This window comes from Protopterus annectens, chromosome 1.part1 (assembly GCF_019279795.1).
Source record: "Protopterus annectens isolate FY-2018-M chromosome 1.part1, PAN1.0, whole genome shotgun sequence".
NCBI classification, from domain to species: Eukaryota; Metazoa; Chordata; order Ceratodontiformes; family Protopteridae; genus Protopterus; species Protopterus annectens.
Window position 1 is genome coordinate 458,215,503 of NC_056726.1, and position 25,551 is coordinate 458,241,053.

At 38.8% G+C, this 25,551-nt stretch overlaps 1 protein-coding gene across 1 annotated transcript in view; it reads right to left on the reverse strand.

The window, feature by feature from the left end:
* Positions 1-25,551, reverse strand: part of CAPN9 (calpain 9) — a 626,364-nt gene that overhangs the window by 154,512 nt on the left and 446,301 nt on the right. The window contains exon 13 of the mRNA XM_044076034.1: positions 23,827-23,907. Within this exon, the coding sequence (XP_043931969.1) occupies positions 23,827-23,907 (81 nt within the window). The remainder of the gene's footprint in view (positions 1-23,826; positions 23,908-25,551) is intronic.

Genomic DNA, 25,551 nt, shown 5'->3' on the forward strand with positions numbered 1-25,551 from the left:
AAAAAGTTCAAAACTTAAAAACTGTTTGATGGTCCACTGATTTTCCCAGATTTAATGACTTTATGCATGACATATAGCACATACACTACACAGATGTACTGGGATACACAAACAACATTTCAGACAAAGCAGCACTCAAGCATGAATGATAGATATGATGAACACTACAACCTGCAAGAGATGCACTTACATAGCCAAATTGGAAGCTAAGCTCTCTCCGGTCAATATTGTGCTAGACAGTCAAGAGGAGAAGGTTAACACCTGCATTACACCTCAAGCAACTCATAGCCCTTCAAAACCCACACCATCAACACCCACACATAGCAACACTAAACCCACATATGCGGAGGCCCTTAACATTAACCAGCCCAAGTAACAAGGACCTCCGAAGCCGAAACACAAACAAACACCAGTCATAACCAAAGTGACACATAGCTCACAACACCAGTGTGCCACCCAACAACAGCCCCTAAGGCAAGACAATGTACCCAACACTTTAGTCATAGGTGACTCTATAGACAGGCACACTGATGTCTCACTCACCAGGCTGAACAAGGAGAAAATTACAGTCAGCTGCCTGTCAGGTGCCAGGATCTGCCACATAACGCATGCACTCAAGTCACTCCACAACAAGTACAAATATGACTCTGTCATTGTCCATGCTGGAGTGAATGACTTGAGATGTACCTCCCTGGACTACATGAAAAGAGACATGGAAGAGCTCTTGGATCATGTGACCCAGGCAGGTATGACCCTAGCCCTGAGTAGCATCCTGCCTTCGCCCAGAATGATACCACAGTATAAGGACAAAATGATTGACTTCAACAATTGGCTAAGCTTCTGGTGTCATTCAAAGGGGATCCAGTATTTGTCTGCCTGGGAAGACATGATCGACAAACCACGATGCTTTGCCCAGAGATGGTCTGCACCTGTCACCCCTGCGATTCAGGTTACTGGCTAAAGCTCTTGCCACCCCTATAGTGCCTTTTTTTAGGCAAGGTTCAAAGGATAAAACCACCACCATAACAGATACAAACATGCAAAATCTGAAGGTAATGCTACTCAGTGCTAGAAGTCTAAACCTCAAAATGCATTCTCTCGAGGCACTCCTAAAAATGGAGAACATCGATATCTGTGGAGTAACTGACACCTGGTTCAAGGCTCCAGAGAGCACCCCTGCAATACCAGGCTACAATTCTTACCACATTTTTCGGCCACAAAACCAAGACCGAAACACTAAAGGTGAAGGAGTGTCCATATTCACTAAAGATATTCACACCTCCAGGCTAGTTGCCCAACACAATGCATCTGAAATTCTCCAGGTGCAAGTAACACTAGGTAAGACTGCAATCCAAATTGTAGCCTGCTACAGATCCCCCACCATGCCCCAAGATTCTCACTACATATTTCTAAACATACTGGAAAATATTAAGATACAAAAAAACACCCTAATACTGGGTGATTTCAACTACCCTGCCATTAATTGGGAAAACTACCTGGGTACCAACTCCTTTTCCCAACGGTTCTTGGAATTCATAAATTCCAATGCCCTGGATTAACTAATCCATTATCCCACCAGGGGAGCCAATATCCTAGACCTGGTCATTACCAACATGGGAGATAGATGCACCACACCAGTGGTCACCCCCCTCATTGGTCAGGTCTGACCATAAGCAAATCACCTTTGACATCCACATTCCACCCCCACCCCCCAGTAAGGAAACCTCCTTAAAAAACTTCTTCAAAGCCAACTTCATGCTACTGAAGTCAGAAATGACAAACTTCACAACACCCACGCAGACGGGATCTGGAAGTTCGACTGCAGAATCCTACACTAAGGCACTGTACGACCACATCCACTTGTGCATGAATCGTGCCATCCCAAATAGAACCAAGATGCTCTTCTCCAAAAAAAAGGAAGCCAATCTAGTGGTCCCCTGCTATAAACAAACTATACAACAGAAGGAAGAAACTGTTGCAGAAAAGAGGAAAATCCCAGGATGCAAAAAACTCCCTCACCAGCCTCAGTAAGAAGCTAAGATCCCTCAAATCCTCAAAAGCTAGTTATGAAAATAAAATTGCCAAAGATTCCAAAGACAACCACAAGGCATTCTATAGTTATGTCAAGAATCTAAATGGCAATGTGCAGATCTGCTCTGAGCTACAACAGAATGGCATTAAATATACTGATCCCAAGGATATTGCCAATATCCTGGCAGATCGATTTAGTGCCAACTTCACCCCCCTCTCACCCCCTAAAGGGCCTATCTCATTACCAAAAGATTGCCAAATTCCGATAATCATGGCCACACAGGTACAAACCGCGCTCTCCAAAGCTAAGAATACAGCATCCATGGGACCAGATGACATCCCAGGCTGTGTACTACATGAACTACAAAATGAACTGGCACCTCACCGAAGTGTCATGTTTAATCATAGCTTCACCTCAGGCTTCGTGCCCATTGAGTGGTGCACAGCTACAGTTATCCCACTCCACAAGGGAGGATCTGCCTTGGATCCCAGGAACTACCTTCCCATCAGTCTGACAAGCCTGATCTGCAAGGGCATGGAATGCATTATCATGGAACTTATAAACAAAGACATTGGCAACCTTCAAACACTGGACCCCACCCAGTTTGGGTTTGTGAAGGGCCGATCTTGTCTCCTAAATCTGATTGACTTCTTTGAATCGGTCTCCAGAGCTGTGGACGAGGGTAAGGTGGTCCACACAGCCTATCTGGACCTCAACAAGACCTCCGACACCATCCCCCACTCTGGAATCATAGATAAACTTACTAAGTTGGGCATAAATCCCTACGTCACTTGATGGGTTGCCAACTGGCTTACTTACAGAACCCAGACTGTAAAAGTAGCCAAATCCTAGCCAAGTAGCCAAGACTCCAAATCCAGCTCCAGACAAGTGACAAGTGGAGTACCCCAGGGTTCAGTCCTGGGACCACTCTTGTTTGGCATCTACTTCTCTGAAGTACAGGCCAACACTAAGGGACTCTTAACAAAGTTTGCAAATGACTGCAAACTGGGAGCCATTACTGAATCCCCAAATGATGTGGATATAATACAAAAAGGCCTTACAGAAACAGATGCCTGGTGCCAGAGCCATGGGCTCAAGCTTAATGCCAAGAAATGTATAGTTATCCCCTTTGGAAAAAAACATGTACCCATAAATTACCACATAGGTGGCAAGACACTAAACATCGAAAGTGTGATGAGAGACTTAGGGACACAGGTGGATAGTGGTCTCACTTTCGATAACCACATCACCACAACAGTCAGGAAATCCTTCTATGTGGCACACCTCATCACTAAGGGCTTTTCATCCAGAAAAAAGGAGGTCATTGTCCCACTGTACTCATCCCTCATTAGGCCCATTATAGAGTATAATGCCCCATTTGGTATGTACCTCACAAGATATCTGCAACAGCTGGAAAGGCCACAGAAATACCTCACTAAAAGAATCACAGGCCTAAAGCAGATGCCATATGCTGACCATCTAAAAAAACTCCAGCTATATTCTGTGGCATATCGTCTACTCAGAGGCGATATCTACTTAACATACAAGGCCATGTCAAACCCTGAGCTGTTGGACATGCTCCACTTAAAGAAATCCCAATCCCTCAGAGCCACATGCTCCAGGGATCTAAACCTTGTCATCACAATGAACAAAACATGCTGGGGGATAGGTTCCTGACCCAGAGACTCCCCATACTCTGGAATAGACTGCCCATACATGTCAAGCAGAGCGCCTCATTGGCCCTCTTCAAAAGGAACCTTGATGATTGGATGGGAGCTAGTAAATTCACCCCGGGGATCATGACAGTCGCCCTGCTAGACAGGGGCCCAGAGAAGTAAATATTGTGGGAAGAAATATCCAGGGAATTGTTATGGCTAGGCTTGCATAAGCCCTAGGGCCGATAGCCTAGTACCAACCTATGAATCTATGTATGTAAGTACCACAGAGCTATAAAGATTAACAAAAACTGCTACTGCAAAGCTACTAGTAATTAACTATGCATTGCTAAAACAAGTCATAACCATTTATCTGTAAGCTGGTACAGAGATAACAAAGATGCTTGTAACTCTGTTTTCAGTAAAGACTGATAAGGAAGTAAATTACACTTCAGTGAAAAATTCCATTGTATCTGTAAATGTCTTTTTTAAATGTATCTTAAATGCGTCCTCCTCTCATGAATGTACCACAAAACATGGACCAGCTTGTTATCAGTTTTGCAACATATGCTGGACAGTGGGACTCTTTGTATATATTCATTACTATCTGGATTTGTATTAAGGGACCAGGAGCAGTTCTAAATACTTTGGCTGTATTTTGTCAGATGAAAACGTTAGCCTAAGCAGGATACTTGCATATGCACAGACGTTCAGAGGCAAATGACAGCTGAACTGGTGACAAATGCTAGTAAAATCCAAGTATTTCAGTCAGTGCTGTGTTCTGCATTTTACAGTGATGCCCTGCAGCATATTTGGATACCCAACTGTTTGCCAGCTCCAGTTTATGCAGAAGTGGAGACATTAAGTTAGAAGGTGTGCAGAATAAAGTACTGAAGGGAGTAAGTAAATATTAGTAGTAGATAATTAAGTATTGCTGGAAAGAAATGATTTAGATCTATATAGTTTTCATAACCTTTGGTTAGTTATGGACACAGCAATGTATATATCTTTGTTGAATGGCAATTAATCATCAGTGATGAGGTGAAGGAACTTTTGGGGATTACTTCTTCAGATGATTTCTCATCCAAAAGAGTTAGGATATTACCTTCTTTTGACAGGATGAAAGTACCTGAATTTTCATTGGATGGGATAATGATAGAATGACAATGATTTGGGCTCTTGCTTCAGAAGAGGATACGTTTTGTTTTAGTAGTACTAAAGTGAAGTCCTGTAGCTTTAAGTTAGGATACATTTAGATTTAGTAGTTCTAAAGTGAAGTCCTGCAGCTTTAAGTTGGGATCTATTTTGTTTTAGTAGTACTAACATCAAGTCCTGAGGCTTTAAGTTAGGATCCATTTTGTTTTAGCAGTACTAACGTCAAGTCCTGCAGCTTTAAGTTAGGATCCATTTTGTTTTAGTAGTACTAACGTCAAGTCCTGCAGCTTTAAGTTAGGATCCGTTTTGTTTTAGTAGTACTAACGTCAAGTACTGCAGCTTTAAGTTAGGATCCATTTTGTTTTAGTAGTACTAACGTCAAGTCCTGCAGCTTTAAGTTAGGGTCCGTTTTGTTTTAGTAGTACTAACGTCAAGTCCTGCAGATTTACGTTAGGATATTTTGGTTTAGTAGTACTAACGTCAAGTCCTGCAGCTTTAAGTTAGGATCTGTTTTGTTTTAGTAGCACTAAAGTCAAGTCCTGCAGCTTTAAGTTAGGATATATTTTTTTAGTAGCACTAAAGTCAAGTCCTGCAGCTTTAAGTTAGGATACATTTTGTTTTAGTGGCACTAAAGTCAAGTCTTGTAGCTTTAAGTTAGGATACATTTTGTTTTAGTAGCTTCTAAAGTCAGGTCCTGCAGCTTTAAGTTAGGATACATTTTGTTTTAGTAGTACTAAAGTCAGGTCCTGCAGCTTTAAGTTAGGATACATTTTGTTTTAGTAGTACTAAAGTCAGGTCCTGCAGCTTTAAGTTAGGATACATTTTGTTTCAGTAGTACTAAAGTCAAGTCCTGCAGCTTTAAGTTAGGATACATTTTAGCTTTAACTTGAGACTAGTGAATCTAATCCACAATCCAGCATGCAATTAACTGTGATGATTGTATTATGAACAAAAAAGGACTGCAGTGTTATTAGCTACTGGACCAGTTTTGTTTCCTTACACTGGTAGACCATGTCAATCACAAAAACAGTAAAAAGGAGGGTCTCTAATACTGATCTCAAAAAATCCCAGTAGTGGCAAGCAGTCATTGTGAAATGGCTTTATTTCAGCTGAGGATTCGACTATGAATTATTGCATTTCAACTACCTGGTCAATCACAAATGATCAACAACACATCTCAGCTAGCTACCATTCTGCATGATGTTACAACAATGTTTTATGTGGAATGGTGGAGAGCAATTCTCCTTCATTCCCTTACTTAAATATACTGTCTCCATAGCTGCACAACAATGGAGAAAGGAGAAGCAACTTGCAAGGACAGCCAGAGAAATCACATAAACTATAATCTTTCTGCTGCATTATATGTATTGGCATCATTGCTGGGGAATAATAACATCAGAGAATCAGAAAAGGAAAATATGGAAAATATGAGTCCAACCAGTTGGATCTGTAGAGAAAACCTAGTTGACTGACTGGAGTCCTTTTTCCAGATAAATTCTGAACCATTCAGTAGTTTGAGAAAAAAAAAAGCCATAAAAAGTGTTTAAATACTTATGAAAAATCCACAAAGACTGATCCAGCAATCAGACCACACATCAGTCAGTGAAGAAATTCCTGGTATAGACTCAATAGAAGTCATGAAAGAATTTATTAACAAATACACTAAAAATAAATTAATGGAGCAACATTTGAAACTAATTAACAAATCTGTAACCATGAAAGAGCTTACCAATGAAATATCAAGATTGAAAGAGTATAAAGCACCTGGTAACAATGGCATAATATCAGAGCTTTATAAAATGTTGCCAAAAAAGGTGCTAAATATCTTACTTCATACCTTTCAATCAGAAAAAGATTTAAAAACAAGCCCACCCTCTTGGAAATACATGCTCATATCTCCAATATTCAAATCAGACAAAAATCTCATATAGGCCAATATCATTGTTAAATGTTGATTATAAATTATGTCCATCACTGTGAATAGATTTCAACAATTTTTACCATGCTTAATTAATAATGACCAAACAGGCTTTATAAAGAATAGAAATACTTATGACAACATAAAAAGAATACTAACTATAACTGATTATGCTAATAATATGAAGGAACATTTAACATTAGTAATCTTACTAACTATAACTGATTATGCTAATAATATGAAGGAACATTTAACATTAGTAATCTTGGACATCAGTTGTGCTTTTGACACAGTTAATTGGGATTATCTTGTATTGGTTTTAAAAGAATGCAATTTTCCACCAGATTTTCAACATTTCATTAAAATTCTATATGATAAATCACTAGCCTATATAAAAATAGGTTCATACATATCACAATTAATACCTATTTCTAAAGGTCCAAAACAAGGATTTCCCCCGTCACCACTATTATTCACTTTAATTATGGAACCTTTTGCAAATTACATAAACGAGAATCCAGAAATTAAAGGATTTCAATTTGGACATAATATAAAATCGAAAATTACTATTATTTGTGGATGATATATTATTGACACTAAAAGATAACACAAATTCTCTTAGTATTCTTTTTAAAATTATTAAAACATTTAAGTCTATATCTGGATTAAAATTTAATGAAGATAAGACAAAAATTTTATGGATCAATTCCAACATTAATAATATTGCAGAGAAATTCTCTAAACATTTAGTTAAGGATGGCAAATTAAAATATCTAGGTATAAAATTATCTAAGAACTTGAATGATATAGTCAGTGTAAATCACAATGAATGCATTGATAAAATTAAAAGTCTTTTATCAAAATGGAATAAATTCATAGTTACAAAGGTAGAGAGATTGTTGATCATAAAAATGCTAATATTACCTAAAAGCTAGAGGTGGAGCTTGGGAAATGAAAATAGAATACAAGGAACTTCTATGGCAATCTAGATTATATGCAATGCACAAACCAGGTTTAAATGAATATGTTACAATTAATCCTGTACATAAAATGAGAGCTGCTAAACTGTAATATTTTTTCACTAATTTTGCTTATTTTAATAGAGTATATGCATTTTATATTGAATTTTAAATAGAAGTTTTGTACAATAGGCATATGCTGAAATGTGGGTATATTTGTGTATGCTTGGTTACAAACAATATAGGAAGACTTTGTTTTTTTATCAGGTTTTTAGCATGTTTCTATCATATTGGTTATCCTTATTTTGTTTCATATAATGACTTTGTTTTCATTGATGTTAACATATGATGGACATTAAAGGGTCAAGGAACTGACATGAAGATGCAATGTGATTGGGTGATTGTATGTTTTAAGTTGTATATAAGTCATGTGATTTTATATGGCACCAGGTTCTGAAGAAGTCCTTGAGGGGATAAAAGCGCATAACTTGTTGTTTTTCTAATAAATAGTTGGAACACACTCTTGACCGGGACAGCATGGGGTTCTTCATGGTTATTGATAATATTACCTAAAATATTTACATAATACAATCATTAGCTCTACCCATCCCTAAGCAATACATAAAATAATTTAATTCACTAATACTTAAATGTGTTTGGTATCCTAATAGACTGAGAATTGCACTTAAATTTCATCAACATGGTTGGTACTATGGAGGAATAAGCCTGCCAGATTTAGAATCATATTCTATATTAGCTATCATTAAAACAATTACCTTGTGAACAAATAATTATTCAGCTTTGTACCATTTCATGGGGTGGCAAAAGCCAACATCACTGAGGCTAAGCTTTACAAATGCCCCAGATAGCAGCCTAGTACTATATATACTATGAAACTATGAAACTATAAATGGAAAGATATACAAGAATATTTAATATTAAAGAAAAAACAATTAAAATGTAATTGCTACAATAAAATATACAATAATCATTTATCTGGCTACTAAAGGATCATATTATTGCACATCAAAAAACATTAACAAACTCAACATACATTACAATAACAATTTCTAGCTTCAAAAATCTTGTCTTTAGGATACATGAATATGCGGCATGAATAATTTTAATTTTTCCAATAGCATACACACAAAATAACATTATTACATTTAATATATTCTCAATGAACAAATTTAAAGAAAAGCAATTAACATTTTGGTTTCAAATTATGGACAAAGAAAAAAGTCAATCCGTTAGACTACATTTTAAGGAAATTTAATTTAGACACCGAAATGAGGCTTGATATACAAAATTGTGGATTTGCTATGGAAAGGAGAATTTCATTAATGCATTCGACAGTTAAAAAAGAGATTCCTAACTTTATTGAATATTTGATATTATCAGTGCATAAAGACCCCACAGAAAAAAAGGATGTCTATCTAGAATTTACAAAATTGTCAAAACTAAAACAGAATTTATTAATGAGAAATACTGGGAATATTTCATAACTATCAATAATTATTATCCGAGTGATAGTGAGAAAAAAAGTTTTCTTACTTCGTCTTCACTAACCTCAACATCTTTGAGATGGAAATAATTTTCTTGGAGATTTCTAAACAAGACATTCATCACTCCTCATAAAATACTGATGATTTATTAAAAAAACTAGTTGTTGGAGATGCAAATTAGATGTTGTGGCAAATTGGCAACATATCATTTATGATTGTGATGTAATTAAACCTTTCTGGAGTGATGTTAATGTTTTCTTACAGGATCTATTTACTGATAATTTCAGTCTAAGCAAATCATTAATTTTATTCAATATATCAGTACCCAACTGTGTTAAAAGAGTAGACTATTCACGTCTTTGGACTCTACTTATAATAGCAAGAAAAGTTGTAACAACAAATTGGAAAAGCACAACCACACCAACTATGAAAGAATACTACAATATTACAATTGAAACATGGGAGCTAGAGATACTAACAATTAAAGGGAAAACCACTAGAATAACTACTTCATTAACTTCATGGATGAAACGTGAAAGTTTATTAAACAAATAGACATTTAATCATATATAAATATAATAGCTGTTAAACATCTGATTTGTTTTAATTTTGACTTGTAGACACCTTGAATATAGTTGCTATGTTTGTTTTATTGTCAATATTATTTATTGTTGATTTTCATTCATGTTAATGCAATTTCTATATAAAATTGATGTGATATATTGATTATTAAACTAAATTAATAAAAAAGAACACACATTAGTTGGTCTTAGATGTACTTTACAACATGCAGTAGGGTGTTACAAATTCCATAGTTAGGTGCAAAACAATGTTGTGATTTCAGAATAAGGAAGCATTTCCTTAGATGCTGAAATAATAGTGAATTAATGCAATTTTTCAACATTGTTTTATAAGCATGTCAAAAGAGCTATGGAATATAAATGCAAGAACATTCTAGATTTCTCCTTTATGTAACAGGTATAATTATGCAAGCAATAAGGACTGACAGCATGGACAGTACAGGGAAATAATGGATCACCTAGTGGTGTTGTAAGGCCCGAAAATGCAGGCAGAAGGTCTCCTGAACTCTAGACTATACATTATCTCCTTGCAACACCCATCCTAGAGGGCATTATTGTGCTTAGATAATATTAAATTGTTTTTTTATTTGTTTTCTTATTAGTATACACATATTTTTTATAGTTCTGACGTAAAATAGTTTCTCCGCTTAATATTTCAATGTCGCCTTTTGCATCCAAAATATAACTAAATATTAATGTCTCCAGACACACACACACACACACACACACACACACACACACACACACACACACACACACACACACATGTACTCATGTAAGTGGACACACACACATATACACATACAATCACTTACAAATATACATAGATGTAGAGGCAGAGAACCAGTTTACAGAAACTTAGAAACTCAAGTACACACACAGACACATATATAGAGTGACACACACATACTCACAAACACACATGTGCATGGACACACACACACACACACATATGTCCAGCTGTCTTGAATGTGTACACCTCAGGTATCATACTAACATTCATTTATTCATTTGATAACAATAATTGCATCGGTAATATGAATACAAACACTGCAAAACATTAAAGTCCCTCTGCACTTGCATTGACACACACACACACACACACACACACACACACACCCATATAGCTGCTTCTGCTGCTAAAGTTACTTGACTTAGGGTGGGAAACAACATGTTCAGATGCAACTGCTGCTGGTACTACAGTTAATTTAGTTTAGTTCTTTTTTCCCAAGCTTGCTAAGGTCTTAGTGAAAGGAAGGGAAATGGCAGATCTTTATTACTGCTACTGCAGCTATTTTCCTTAGTTATTTTTTTCCCTTTTATTTTTTCTTTTCATGCATATTAAAGCAGTTTTTTCATGCTTGCATTATTGTGGCATAATATGCTGCTAGGAAACCAAGGCCTTGCTTTTAATGGGCTCTCCTTGTATATTAATAGCCTATTCAAGAATGTTTGTTGCCCATTGCCTAAGTGCCTTTGTACAGACACAAAGCATGGAGCCTTCTGTGAAAGATCTGCTTCTTAATATTGAACTGGGTAAGCAATATCACTCCTAAGTGCAATAATGAGGCATACGCTAGGGCATATTTTTAAAAAATAGCACTCCTTTTGAAGGGGCCAGGGTGTTTTAAACATATACAGTCACCAAACTGAAATAATAAACAGCATCACAAGTGACAGTTAGTGTAGTATGTTCCAGGTTGTAGAGCAAAAAACTTGACTAAAGCATTTAGCATCAAAGTTTCTCTTATTTCTGCAGCAGCAGACTTTTACAGCCTGAAAATGTTTATGTGGTCCCACACAGTTAATGTAATTAGGTGATAGATTCAGCCAATGTCTTAAAATACAGATTCTTTAATATTACTCGTTAACCTAAGATGGTGTGAGAGCTGCAAAAGTAGCACCCTAACACCAGTGAGCATTTCAAGACCTTGAAATTCACATTCTTATCCCACACTAGTCACATGGTTTAGTATAGTATAGTGCTGACAATGAATACTAAAGTCTGGTAAATTCTATTTAAAGATATGAAAAAGAGTTATCTGGCATAACAAGCATTAGGCTTTGTAGGATGCATGTTAGGCCTAAGGGGCAATATTGGCATGCATAGCTCATGCATTGTGAAGCAGACATGATATGTCCAGAACAATTTAGCTAATCAGGTACAGTACAGATTTTAATCTTTTTTAAACTCTCTATAGGCCCTCACCTGATGGCTTTTCTACCTGCACTCTGTTGGCTTATTTGTTCCATGGAGCAGGAGCTGAGCATCCCCACACTGGCAAGAGCCCTTTGACTTATTCCTTCCTACCTGGGTTGCCCTAGTGGTGAGAGCTGGATGACAGAGAGGGCAGCTTGCAGTGATTCAGGTGTGACTTACCCATCTCCTGGTGGAACAGCTCTTCCCTCTGCAGCTCTTTATGCTATGCTGTGTGCTGCCTGCTGCAGGAAGTGTGCTTCTGCATGCTGAAATCCCCCTGGCTTCATGTGGTCACAGAGACATGGTTCAAGGCCACAGGCAGCACCCTAGCCATCAAAGGCTGCAATGCCTTCCATATGTTCAAACCTCAAAATGAGTGTGAAAGAACCAAAGGCGGAGGTGTATCCATCTTCAATAAAGACAAATGCATCTCAAGACTGGTCAAACAGTACAATGCCCTAGAGCTACTCCAAGTCTAACTAACTGTAGGTAAACCCCCCTTCTATATCATTGTTAGCTAAAGGTTGACCACTATGAACCATGAGAACCACTCTACATTCCTGGATCTACTTGAGTCATTCACTACATCGCCAAACACCTTGGTCATGGGTGATTCCAACTATCCTTCCATTGACTGGGAGTCATATATGAGCACAAACATGCTCACCCTAAGATTCCTGGACTTTATTAATACAAATGCACTGGAACAGATAGTCTGCACTCCCACAAGGGGCTCGAATGTCCTAGACTTAGTACTCACCAACATGGGGGGGGGTCTCTGCACTACCCCCTGTATATTGGCCTGCGTGGTAAGGTCTGATCATAAATCAGTCTTGTTGAAAGTAGCAATCATACTGACCCCCCCCCCCAAGAGCAAAAAGGATGAAAATGTTCTCCGTAGCAAACCACAGCCTCTTAAGTGAAGGCATAAATAGCTTCAAACCCCCTACTACCACTATCAACAATGACTCCTATACAGAGGTGTACACAAATACCCTGTATAAACATCTATACAAATGTATAGATTCAGTTGTACCTGAACAATTCATAACAAGGTCCTCAGAAAAAAACAAGCCACCTGGTAGACATCAAGCATAAATAGGTTATATGACAAGAGGAAGAAACTAATGTCAAGAACAAGAGGGAACTGACTCAACAGAGGAAAGACACCCTTCACAGCTTGAGCAAGCAAATTAGATATCATGTAAAGTCCTCTAAAGTCAATTATGAAGCTAAATTAGCATCCCTAGCTAAGGATAACCACAAGGCATTCTTTAGCTACATCAGAAATCTAAAAGGGAAGGCCCAGCTTTGTGCTGAACTAGCAGTGGATGGTACCAACTTTACTTTCCCTGTCCTCACCAGGCATACCACAAAACATAGCTGTCACTAGTCCTCTATCTAGTATCTCCAAAGAGCAGGTCAAAACCGCACTCTCCTTGGCCAAAAACACAGCCTCTATGGGACCAGATAACATCCCAGGCTGCCTACTAAATGGTCTAAAGCAGGACCTAGCGTAACCATTTAGCACCCTCTTCAACCACAGTCTATGTACTGACTTTGTCCCATCAGAGTGAAAAGCAGCAACAGTAATTCCCTTGCACAAAGAGGTGCCATTAACCAACCCTGGGAACTATAGAACCATAAATAAGCCCAACCAGCCTTATATGCAAGGCCACAGACAGAGAATAATCATGGACCTTATCAACAAAGAGATAGGTGATGTTTAGTCTCTTGACCTGACCCAATTTGGCTTCATTAAGGGTAGATCATGCTTATTAAACCTGGTGAACTTCTTCAAGAATGTCACCAAAGTCCCGGATGAAGGCAAAACAGTACATACAGCCTGTCTTGACATAGCCAAGACTTTTGACACAATACTCCACTCAGGCATCATTGAGAAACTCACCCAGCTAGGAATTAACCCATATGTCCCTAGATTTATTTATTTACTTATTTATTTGCATTTGTTTACCGGGATGGTCCACTGAGCCGTAGTGAGCCCATTTTCACTGGAGGCACAGGGAGAAAAGCCCCACAATGAAATACATACAATACACAATACCTTCAATAAAATAGATCAACATAATGAGTGCATGACAATGCAAGAGTTGCAGTAAACAATTGAATGAGCAAGGTTAAAAATCTCAGTACATTATTAGATTATTGTATCAATGATAAAATGGTTAGTGCAATTAGAATATAACAAGTTAAGATATAAAGGTAGGATAATTATGTTACTCTTGTAAGTGTCTTAGATTCTTGCAACAGTCTACATAATTGACCCTTGTGAAGTCATAAGCTTAAATATGGGTAGGCAAATATAGTAGATATTACCAGTACTGCAGTTAAAGTAAATTGAGATAGAAAGAGTTATAACAGTAGGGTAATATCAGGTTTTGGGAAGTGCAGTTTTGGCACATGTGCATTACCATAGAGAGGAAAGGTGTTGTCTCAGGGATTTGCTAAAGAGAGCTGCATTGCTGATAGTTCTGAGTGATGGTGGGAGGGTGTTCCATAGCTTAGCAATAGTAAAGGAATAGAGCATCTGACCATCTGAGAGGTTTTTTTTCTGCACTCAGGAGCAGCTGACTTTTGGATTGGAGGGGTCTATTTGGATGGTACTGCATAGAGAAGAAAGGGCAGAGCAATTTGATGGCTTGTATATAAATTTGTTGATGCTGAGATTAGCTATGGTATTTATGAAATATGAGTTAAAGAGTGACGCTGTTTCAGTGGGTGTTTTATCTGGATTTCAACATGGATTATTATTAGAGCCTGGGTTTAGTAAGGAATTGATGGAGTTTCAGAATTTTTGGGGGGTTATACTTATGGTAATTTTGTAGACTAAGGTAGTATTCTTTTTTGATTTTAATGACTAAATGCTTTACTTGATTACAGAGTTGTTTATATTGTGTGAGGTCAGAGGGTGTTTTGTTTCTTTGCCATAATTTCCATGTTTTGTCCCTGGAAGTCATGAGTTGCTTAGTGAGCCTAGTAAGTCAGCTGGCATGATTAGTTTTCACTCTTTTTTGCTGGAGAGGAGCCAGATTGTTTAGGAGCTTGAGAAACGTAGAGTTAAAGAACTCTACAGCCTCATGAAGTGGAATGATTTTTAATGCATTCCAGTTGAAGCTCTGTGGGGTGTTATTAGTAGAGTGGTTGGGCAGAAGTGGGATAGGTCTCTAGTTTGCTTATACTGGTGTTTACTTAGCACTGGGGCCTACTTCCGTAGTGGTGCAGCGGTAGCGTTGTTGCCTCACAGCAAGAGGTTCTCCCATTCGATTCTCAGCTTGGGTTGGGAGTGCCTTCTGTGTGGAGTCTGCATGTCCTCCCCGCGGTCGAGTGGGCGTTCAAAAGACATGTGTTGAATGGGTGTGCCTTCGCTGAAGGTTGAGTGTCAGGCTGGCAACTGGACACCATAAAAAACAACTGCCAATCATTAGCGGACCGGAGTTCCGCTGTGGCGACCCCTAACCAGGAAAAGCCGAAAGACAAATAACAACTTAGCACTGGGGCAGTTTTATGTATTAAAAAGGCAGGTAGATGGCCACTAATACTATTGGGGAGTGTTCCTGTGGAGGAGATTCTTTTAGGGTCAGAGACCATAATCCAATACAAAATTGAGCCACTGGTGATGTTTTTGTTGGGTCTAGTTATATTGATAATTAGATGATTAAAGTTATATAAGTTGATATTGGAGGAAGGATGGTGGTGTCAGATGTCTAGCCAGTTAATATTTACATCGTCCAAAATGATTGTTTCAGTTTTATATTGTTTGTTGTCCAGGCTAGGACTTCTTCTAATATGGGAATGTTGTTGCCTGGAGGGATATACAGGACTACAATACAGAGGCTCTTGCAGTTATTCATTTTTAGGAAGGAAATTAATATTTTGGCTGTGGAAAATTGAGGGCTAGACTTAGTATATGGGACTATATTAAAGGTATTTGGGCATATCAGTGTGACACCTCCACCTTTTTATGGGGTCTATCAAATCTTAAACAAGCAAAGCGTGGGGGTATAAAATCGGCATTTTTAATGTAGGGTAGCAGCTATAATATTAGGTTTGTTGTGTGCTATTCAGGCATGGAAATATGGGATTTTGTTCCTGATACTTTATAGTTTAAGGGTTGTGAAGTGTAGTGATTTATGGGAGTTAGGTGGGTTGAGAGGGGAGGAGATGGGGCCTGGGTTGGGATGTACAGTGTATACAAAAAGTGTACACACCCCTGTTAAAATGCCTGTTTTTGTGATATAAAAAAATGAGACCACAATAAATCATTTCAAAACTTTTCCCACCTTTAATGTGACCTATAACCTGTACAATTCAATTGAAAAACAAAGAAATATGTTAGGGGAAAAAATATAAAAAATAAAAAACGTACAATAAGCTGGTTGCATAAGTGTGCATACCCTTAAACTAATACTTTGTTGAAGCACCTTTTGATATAATTACAGCATTCAGTCTTCCTGGGTAGGAGTTTATCAGCATGGCACATCTTGACTTGGCAATATTTGCCCACTCTTCTTTGCAAAAGCACTCCAAATCTGTCAGAAATTCAAGGGCATCTCTCGTGCACAGCCCTCTTCAGGTCACCCCACAGATTTTCTATTGGCTTTAGGTCTGGGCTCTGGCTGGGCCATTCCAAAACTTTAATTTTCTTCTGGTGAAGCCATTCTTTTGTTGATTTGGTTGTATGCTTGGGGTCATTGTCGTGTTGAAAGGTGAAATTCGTCTTCATCTTCATCTTTCTAGCAGATGCCTGATGGTTTTGGGCCAAAAGTGACTGGTATTTGAAACTATTCATAATTCCCTCCACCTTGACTAAAGCCCCAGTTCCAGCTGAAGAAAAGCAACTCCAAAGCATGATACTGCCACCACCATGCTTCACTGTGGGGATGGTGTTCTTTTGGTGATGCAAAGTGTTATTTTTGTGCCAAATGTACCTTTTGGAATTGTGGCCAAAAGGTTTAACCTTGGTCTTGTCAGACTATAACACATGCTTTTGGGAGATTTAATACATTACTTTGCAAATTTTAGCTGGGCCTGGATTTTTTTTCTGTGTAAGAAAAGGCTTCTGTCTTGCAACCCTACCCCATAGTCCAGACATATGGAGAATACGGGAGACTGTTGTCACATGTAGTACATAACCAGTACTTGGCAGAAATTCCTGCAGCTCCTTCGGTGTTGCTGTAGGTCACTTGGCAGCCTTGCTGACCAGTTTTCGTCTTGTCTTTTCATCAATTTTGGAGGGGCATCCAGTTCTTTGCAATGTCACTGTTGTTCCTTATTTTTTCCACTTTTTGATGACTGTCTTCACTGTGTTCCATGGTATATCCAATGCTGTGGAAATTTTTTTGTACCCTTCTCCTGACTGATACCTTTCAATAATGAGATCCCTTTGATGCTTTGTAAGCTTTCTGTGAACCATGGCATTGGCTGTAACAGGCAACTGAGTAAATGTCAGGAAAATCCTACTAGGACAGCTGAACTTTATTTGAGGTTAATCAGAGTCTCTTTAATTGATGACAGGTGTATACCCAAGAACACTGAATGCTGTAATTAAATCAAAAGGTGCTTCAGCAAAGTATTAGTTTAAGGGGGTGCAACACTTATGCAACCAGCTTACTGTACATTTTATATTTTTTTATATTTTTCCCCTAACAGATTTGTTTGTTTTTCAATTGAATTGTACAGGTTATAGGTCACATTAAAGGTGGGAAAAGTTTTGAAATTATTTATTATGGTCTAACATTTTTATATTTTTTTATGTTTTTATATGACTAATATGTTGGGTTTATGGTTAAACCTTAGTGGCTGTGGAATATGCATGGTATGTGGTGTGGAAGGATCTGGAGATGCCTATGTTTTTGCCTCGGAGGTCTCCTTTAGATATGTTTTTGTTGAGAACCTCTGCATATGTGGGTGTGTGCTGTGTAGGTGTGGGTGATGTTTGAGGTGTAGGGAGTGTGTTGGCAACTTTCTCAGTGCCAGATATACTAGCTTGTGAGGGAGAAAGCATAGACTCTAGGTTCCTAATATAACTGCATCTCTCACAAATTGTGTTCCAAGGTGGTAGTAGTAGGTGGGTGACCATGTACATGAGGCAGTTGCTACACTGTCTCAGGATGCCCATATCAACCAGACTGGCAGGAGAAACTGTAGGAAATTGTCCATCCATATTTGTCAGAATCTGATGGAGAAAGGCCAGGGACAGCTAAGGGGTAGGCCTAAAGCCCAAGTGCTTAAACCAAAACTAAGAGGCTTAGAATAACACAATTTAAACAGGCTATAGACAAGCAGTAATAAATGCAGCAGAAAATATGCAATTGAACACATTAGAGACCAGTGGCGGTAATAGAGTAGGAGGGGGAAACACAAATACAGTAAAAGCAGCTGAATAAAGTGTTTTTTTTTTAGCAAAGTGGAAAAGGAGAGAGGAGGAACACATAAGTCAAAGGTAAGAAACTAAGGGGGGTGGCCTTCCCAAATGATCTCTCTGTAGTAGGCAGAATGAGCTAATGAGACAGGACTGTGAGAAGTGTCCCAGATCAACTTTATAGTAGGGGCAGGCAACTGCAAAGCCACTAAGTTTTAAGAACACAACAGCAATTGGGCAGGAGGGTGGGAAAACACAAACTTCAGACAGAGGTCAAGCAAATATATAAATGCAGACACAGATAAGTTATAATTCAGTCAAGAAAATAAATAAAAGCAGCATAGTACTGTTTAGAATCACTGATATAGTTAGATCAAGTGCAAAAAATATACTTATATCAGCTCTGTATCTTCATATTCTTTAAGAAGCAATCTCAGTCAGGCACAATGGAGCTTCTAGTAAGATAAGAAGCAACAGTGAAAACTTACCTTTCCTATTACATTTGTAATATACACTGCCACCTGGTGAACAACTTACAGCATTGCCTTGCACTGTGCCATTTAAGCACTAAGTGAGATCTCACAGGATGAGAAAAGCTTATATAGAATGGGAAAAACAGGTAACTATTCAGTGTAATATCCTTGCTCTTCTTTACTCGCCAAAACAGACTAATAATTAATCCTAAGGATTAGTTTACTGCTGTGAGTGCAGCAGAGATCTGTGGCATCTATGACATGAGCTTTATGAAACACCATGTGTTAACTAAACATAAAAAGTAGTTCTAGCACATATACAATACTGTACAATTGCTACAGACTAATAGCGAATCATAAGGTAGATAATAGCTACATGTGCAGCAGAGACCTTTGGCATTCACAACATGAAATGTATGAAAATGCTGTTTGTCATAAATTTAAAACAGTGGTTCTAGCACTCATATAATACCGTACAAAAAAAACGGACCTGTGGCATTCACAACATGAACATGTATGAAAACACTGTTAGTCAAATAAAGTTAAAACAGTGGTCTTAGCACTTATTACCATACAACAAAACCGGCAATGGTGTCTTGTAAGAGAAATACAAGATATTGTCAGAAAAAACTTACAGCATTTTGTGATTAGGCAAATAAAATTCTAGAGGTTTCCAAATATCCAAGACGGCATTTGTACATCACCATAGGTGGCCGGTTTTAGCAAACAGAAGCAGAGTAGGAGAGAAAAAGAGAAGGTGCCAAGCAGGAAAAGCTTTTTAAATGATGCAAGGCATCATGGGAGTTACTGAGTGGTTCATAAGTTGCAGCAGGAGGCCAAGAAAAAAAAGAGTAATCAATTGGTAAAAAGAACAGCAAAGAGAGAATCGGAGGGACAGGGCTTAAGGGCTGGCCCTGGCTCCTTATTTAGCTAAAAAAAAACAAAAAAAAACAATCATCAAGGTAAGTTATTATAAAAGCAGAAATGCTAGCAGAGTGAAAAAAAATGGAAAAGGATTTATAAGGCCTTCTTTAGCTATGTTAGAAACCTAGGAGGAAACTCCCAGATATGCTCAGAACTAGTTCAAAATGATGTGAAGATTACTGATCCTACAGACATTGCCAACATACTGGCTGACAGGTTCAGTGCAAACTTCTCCCCCCCAAAAGGAGAGATATCTATACCAAACGATTGCAGCCCCCCAAACATCTCCAGCGCCCAAGTGAGAACTGCTCTCTCCAAAGCAAAAAACACAGCATCCATGGGACCTGATGGTGTCCCTGGCTGTGTGCTCCATGAACTCAATGAGGAATTAAACCCACAGCTAGGACAGCTGTTTAATCAAAGTCTTACCTCTGGATACGTACCCAGGGAGCTGCAACTGTGGTCCCACTTCACAAAGGCGGTGCCTCCACCGACCCTGGAAATTACCGCCCATTAGCTTGACAAGCCTTATCTGCAAAGCCATGGAGAGGATCATAATGGACCTCATAAATAAAGACATAGGAATTTGCAGACTTTGGATCCAACCCAGTTTGGCTTTGTCAAAGGCAGATCATGCCTTTTAAACTTGGTTGACTTTTTGAAACAGTCACCAAAGCCATTGATGAGGAAAGGCAGTCCATACAGCCTACCTCGATCTGGCTAAGGCCTTCGATACAATACCCCACTCGGGTATCATTGAAAAACTCATCAGCTTAAATGTTAACCCATACATCACAAGATGGGTTGCAAACTGGCTGAGTGACAGAACCCACAGGGTCAGAGTTGCTGGCGCCATGTCAGACTCAAAGCCTGTCACAAGTGGTGTCCCACAGGGCTCAGTCCTTCTTGTTTGGCATCTACTTTTCCAGTACAAGCAAACACAGGAGGGTTATGGTTGACAAAGTTTGCAGATGACTGCAAACTGGGCCATAGTAGAAAACACATCTGACACAGATATCCTTCAGAAGGGTCTCACAGAAACGGATAACTGGTGCCAGAGCCACGGCCTAAAGTTAAATGCCAAAAAATGCATAGTCATACCCTTCGGGAAAAACAAGGTTACCCCTAGCTACCGAATAGGTGGCAATCCACTGAGCACAGAAGAAGTTATCAGGGACCTGGGGACCCAGGTTGATAGTAGTCTGTCATTCGACACCCATGTAGCTAAAGTAGTTAGGAAGACCTTCTACATTGCCCACCTTATCATGAAGGGATTCTCATCTAGATCAAGGGAGGTTATAGTCTCCCTTTACTCATCACTCATCAGACCAATGATTGAGTACAATGCCCCATTCGGAATGTATCTGACCCAACACTTGCAGCAGCTGGAGAGGCCACAAAAGTTCCTCACCAAAAGGATAAAGGGTCTCAAAATCTATCCTATGCTGCCCGACTGAAAGAACTCCAGCTCTATTCAGTCTTGCTCAGAGGTGACCTTTGCCTAACATACAAGGCCATGTCAAACCCAGATTTGATGAATATGCTTCACCTCAAAATCCAGATCCATCAGAGCCACAAGGAGACTTAAAGGCTATTAATAGGATGTGCTGGAGGGATAGATTCATCACCCAAAGACTCCCTATGCTGTGGAACAAAATCCCGGTACATGTGAGGCAGAGCACCTCGCTGGCCTTGTTCAAGAGAAATCTTGACCAATGGATGGGAGATCGCAGATATACCCCAGGGATTACCTCAGTGTCACTGCTCGACAGAGGCACAGCAAAATAATGGGTATAGTTCCCCATACTAAAGGGGTGGGCTTGTAAATGCCCTCGGGCAGATAGCCTAGTATGAACCTATGAACCTATGAACCTATAGAGGGTAGCCAACTGGCTCAGTGTCAGAATGCATACTTAGCTGGGGATTCCACCTCTACCAGCAGACCAGCTACCAGTGGTGTATCACAAGGATCTGTGTTGGGCTCCCTACTATTTGGAATGTATTTCTCAGAAGGCCAGGTGAAAATAGATGGCCTGTGGCCTACCAAGTTTGCTGATGACTGCAAACTAGTTACAATCATTTAGTCCCCCAACAATGTTGACATACTACAAAAAGGGCTTACACAGATAAATGATTATTGCCAAACCCATTGAATTAAGCCAAATGCAAAAAATGCACTGTTAATCCTTTCGGCAAAGGGGAAGTCTCTGCAAATTATAATATTAACAGTACCCCTTAGCTCAAACCCTATGTTGAGAGATTTGGGAACACAGGTTGTTAGCAACCTTAACTCGATCACCATGAGTCCACAGTGGTAAGGAAGGCTTTCTATGTTGTACATCTCATAAGTAAAGGCATCACATCCAGAGCTAAGAATGTTATACCTCCCCTGTACTCATCCCTCATCAGACCACTAATAGAGTACAACGCTCCCTTCTGTATGCACCTAATCAGACACCTGCAGTAGCTGGAGAGGCCTGTGAGGTTTCTCAACAAGAAAATTCAGAGCCTTCACACGTGACCTGCATGGACAGACCGAAGGCCTGTCACTGTACTCTGTATCTTATAGGCTGCTGAGAGGTGACTTGTGCCTAGCCTACAGAGCAGTCTCAGACTCTGCCCTATGGAAATGCTGCACATCCGCAAGTCAAATGGGACAAGATTCACTTGCTCTAGGGATATTAACCCAGCCTGCGACATTAAAAGGACATGCTGGAAAGACAGATATGTCTCCCAGAGATTGCCATTCCTTTGGAACAAACTCCCAAGTCACATAAAACAGAACTCCTCAATGACCCTATGTAAGTGTAACTTAGACAACTGGATGGGAGACCATAAATATACCCCAGGGGTGTCACCTATGTCCCTCTTGGATAAGGGCAGTCTGTGCTGATCATAGACACAGGCTGCAAATATAGAGCATACAACTTGGTCAGTAAGCGAACAAGGGTATAACATGGCTAGGCTTACAAAGACCCTAGGGCCAATAGCCTAGTAACCTCCTATGAGCTTCTGTGTGTGCTCAGAGGCCCGGGCTCTGTGACTGCAATACCGAATGTTCCCACTGGGTGTTATCAAAGTGGTGAGCCAATGCTGCAGATTATTTAGTACAAACCCAATGCATTTTAAAGCAGTTTGAACAGAGTTTAGGAGTTATCATATTTTTAGTGGTAAATTAATTACTCTAGCTGTGTACATAGCCAATGCAATGACTTTAGGATGTCTTTGCTGGCACCCCCCCATGTTAAACCAGAGATGTGCTGTGATGTCATCGTCTCTAATAGATGTTCTTCAGGCATCAAGTTTCTGACGCACACTTCTTTGAGATAGGAGAGCTGGCCATCATCCACTTTGTCCTATCTCCCTGGCCAACCCTAGGCCTAGTCCATTCCAAAACTTGGGGTGTCAACAGTGCAGACGAACACTCAGCCTTCTGTGCTTTTGGGCTGACTATAGTTGCCTGCTTTGTTGAAATGTAACTGTAGTTCACATATGGTTTAGAAGTAGTGGATTGAATTTCATTTATACTTGGTCTATAAGAATATAATTTGTTATACAAAAATGGCTACTGATCATATGCAGTTACTGTAGTATCATTTAAGAAGTGTTCACCTCACTACTGGGTAAGACTACATCTAACTGAGAAAAATGCATACAAAAGAAATTCCTGCACACAAGGTTCTTATGAATAAGCTCATATTCTTCGCTTGCTTATTTTCTTAATCACCCATCTTGATTTCTGAGGAGAATGTAACAGCATAAATAGTTGTATATTGCAACTTCCTATCAGATCCACAGGGTCCTTTGAAGTTGGCAATTGATAGTACATGACTAACAAGTGACCATTATGCTGCATTGACAGGACTAAGCAGTGTGTGTGTGTGTGTGTGTGTGTGTGTGTGTGTGTGTGTGTGTATATCTCACACACACACACACACAAATATATATATATATATATGTATATATATATATATATATATATATATATATATATATATATATATGGATATTCAATATGACTCTGCTTTCTTTTTATCCTTACCTCTCCTGCAATTCGTTCAAACATGTAGCGGAACTGTTTTTCCTCTTCGGTTTCTTGTTGAGGTGGATTTGGCTTAGGTGGCTAAAACAATGAAAAATAATCTATGATTAATATCACACGCAGTTACAAATGAAGGGCATGAACAAGACAAACAGGAAACAAGACTGATGATCTATGCATGCAGGAAAAATTGTAAACCATAACATTTTTGAAACCAAATTATTGAAGTTGTTAAGAAAGCAAAGTTTGATACATCTGACAATCATTTCATTTAATAGATGAGTATCCCATTACAGCTTATCAGAAAGTCAGCAGCTCTTGTCACTTGACGACATGACAGACTCCTAGTCATACCCAGTTTTAGACAGAGCAAACCTCTAACTTGCCTATCATTTATGGAAGATGCTATGATCAGAATCCTTTAACTACAAAACTCTCTCTGTAAGTATCCACTTTTTCTACAAAGCCATAACTAGAATGGTGCCATGTTTGAAACCCCCATATCCAAACGTCACTGCATGAAACACTAGTTTCTCTTCTCTAGGCTCTAAACTTTGGGAAAAACTTCTATCTCATTTTAAATAAATTACAGAAAATTCAACATTTCATACATTACTTAACAAACTAATATGAATACAAGTCCTTTCAACAAAATAATGTCAGTTAAAAAACACAAAACATCTGCATTAGTAACTTGTCACTCACGTTAATTCCATCTCACTGTACCTCTTTTAACACTTTACAATCCAACACCACCTTTCACGTCCCTCCTTCTGCTTAGCCTTTCAAACTTGCTATGTTTCAACCTCCCTTTTTACCATTCTGTTTCTTATACTATTCATATCTAACCTACTAGTGGATGAAGCCTGAACTCTCAAGCTTTGACTGCCCGGGCTTCAACTCACTGATGATCAGAGCTCCTCCACAGGAAATCTTTCAACAAATACCACAACCAAATACTTTGCTATTTCATAGTTATCTACTGCGCTTCTGCTCTTTTAGTTCTAAATCAATGTAATTCAGAGTTCTGCTTCTATCTTAATGGACTATATGTTTGTCATTACATCAAAATCTGACCAAGACACCCTCATTTCCATGCCTCTAAAAGTGTCTTGTACCAAAGAATAATTACAACTTCTTACAGCAAATTCTTGTCATTACTTTCTCAAGGAATGGTAAGTAAAAAAATAATAGTAGCGCCAATAGCTCCTTCGACTACACTAGTTTTCCCTATATGTAATAACTAAACATTTCATTGAACTTAAAGTAAAGTATTTGAAGTAATTTTATCTTTTTAAAATTGTCCTATTCCTCCTGTATCCCTCATGTGATTTTAAGTCCATTACACTCGTATGTTATTTTTCAACCATGCAGTCATTATATATAAATTACTCAATTATCCAGGTAATGAAAAAGGAACAATTTTAAAAATGTTATACTTTGATGTCAGAGAGAGATAGGCAAGGTGTTAAAGTAATTTGCTCATGTTCACGGCTGCATTGCAGCATCTAGTGAGTTAACTGTCTCAATGCATAGGTTCATAGTAGGTAATAGGTTACTGGCCCTCGGGCCTATATAAGCCTAGCCAAAAAGATTCCCTGGCTTTCGTCACATAAGGAAATTATTTTCCTGTGCCCCTGTCAAGCAGTGCCGCAGAAATGATCCCCGGGGTGAATTTTCTATTTCCCATCTAGTCGTCAAGATTTTTCTTAAAGAGGGCCAATG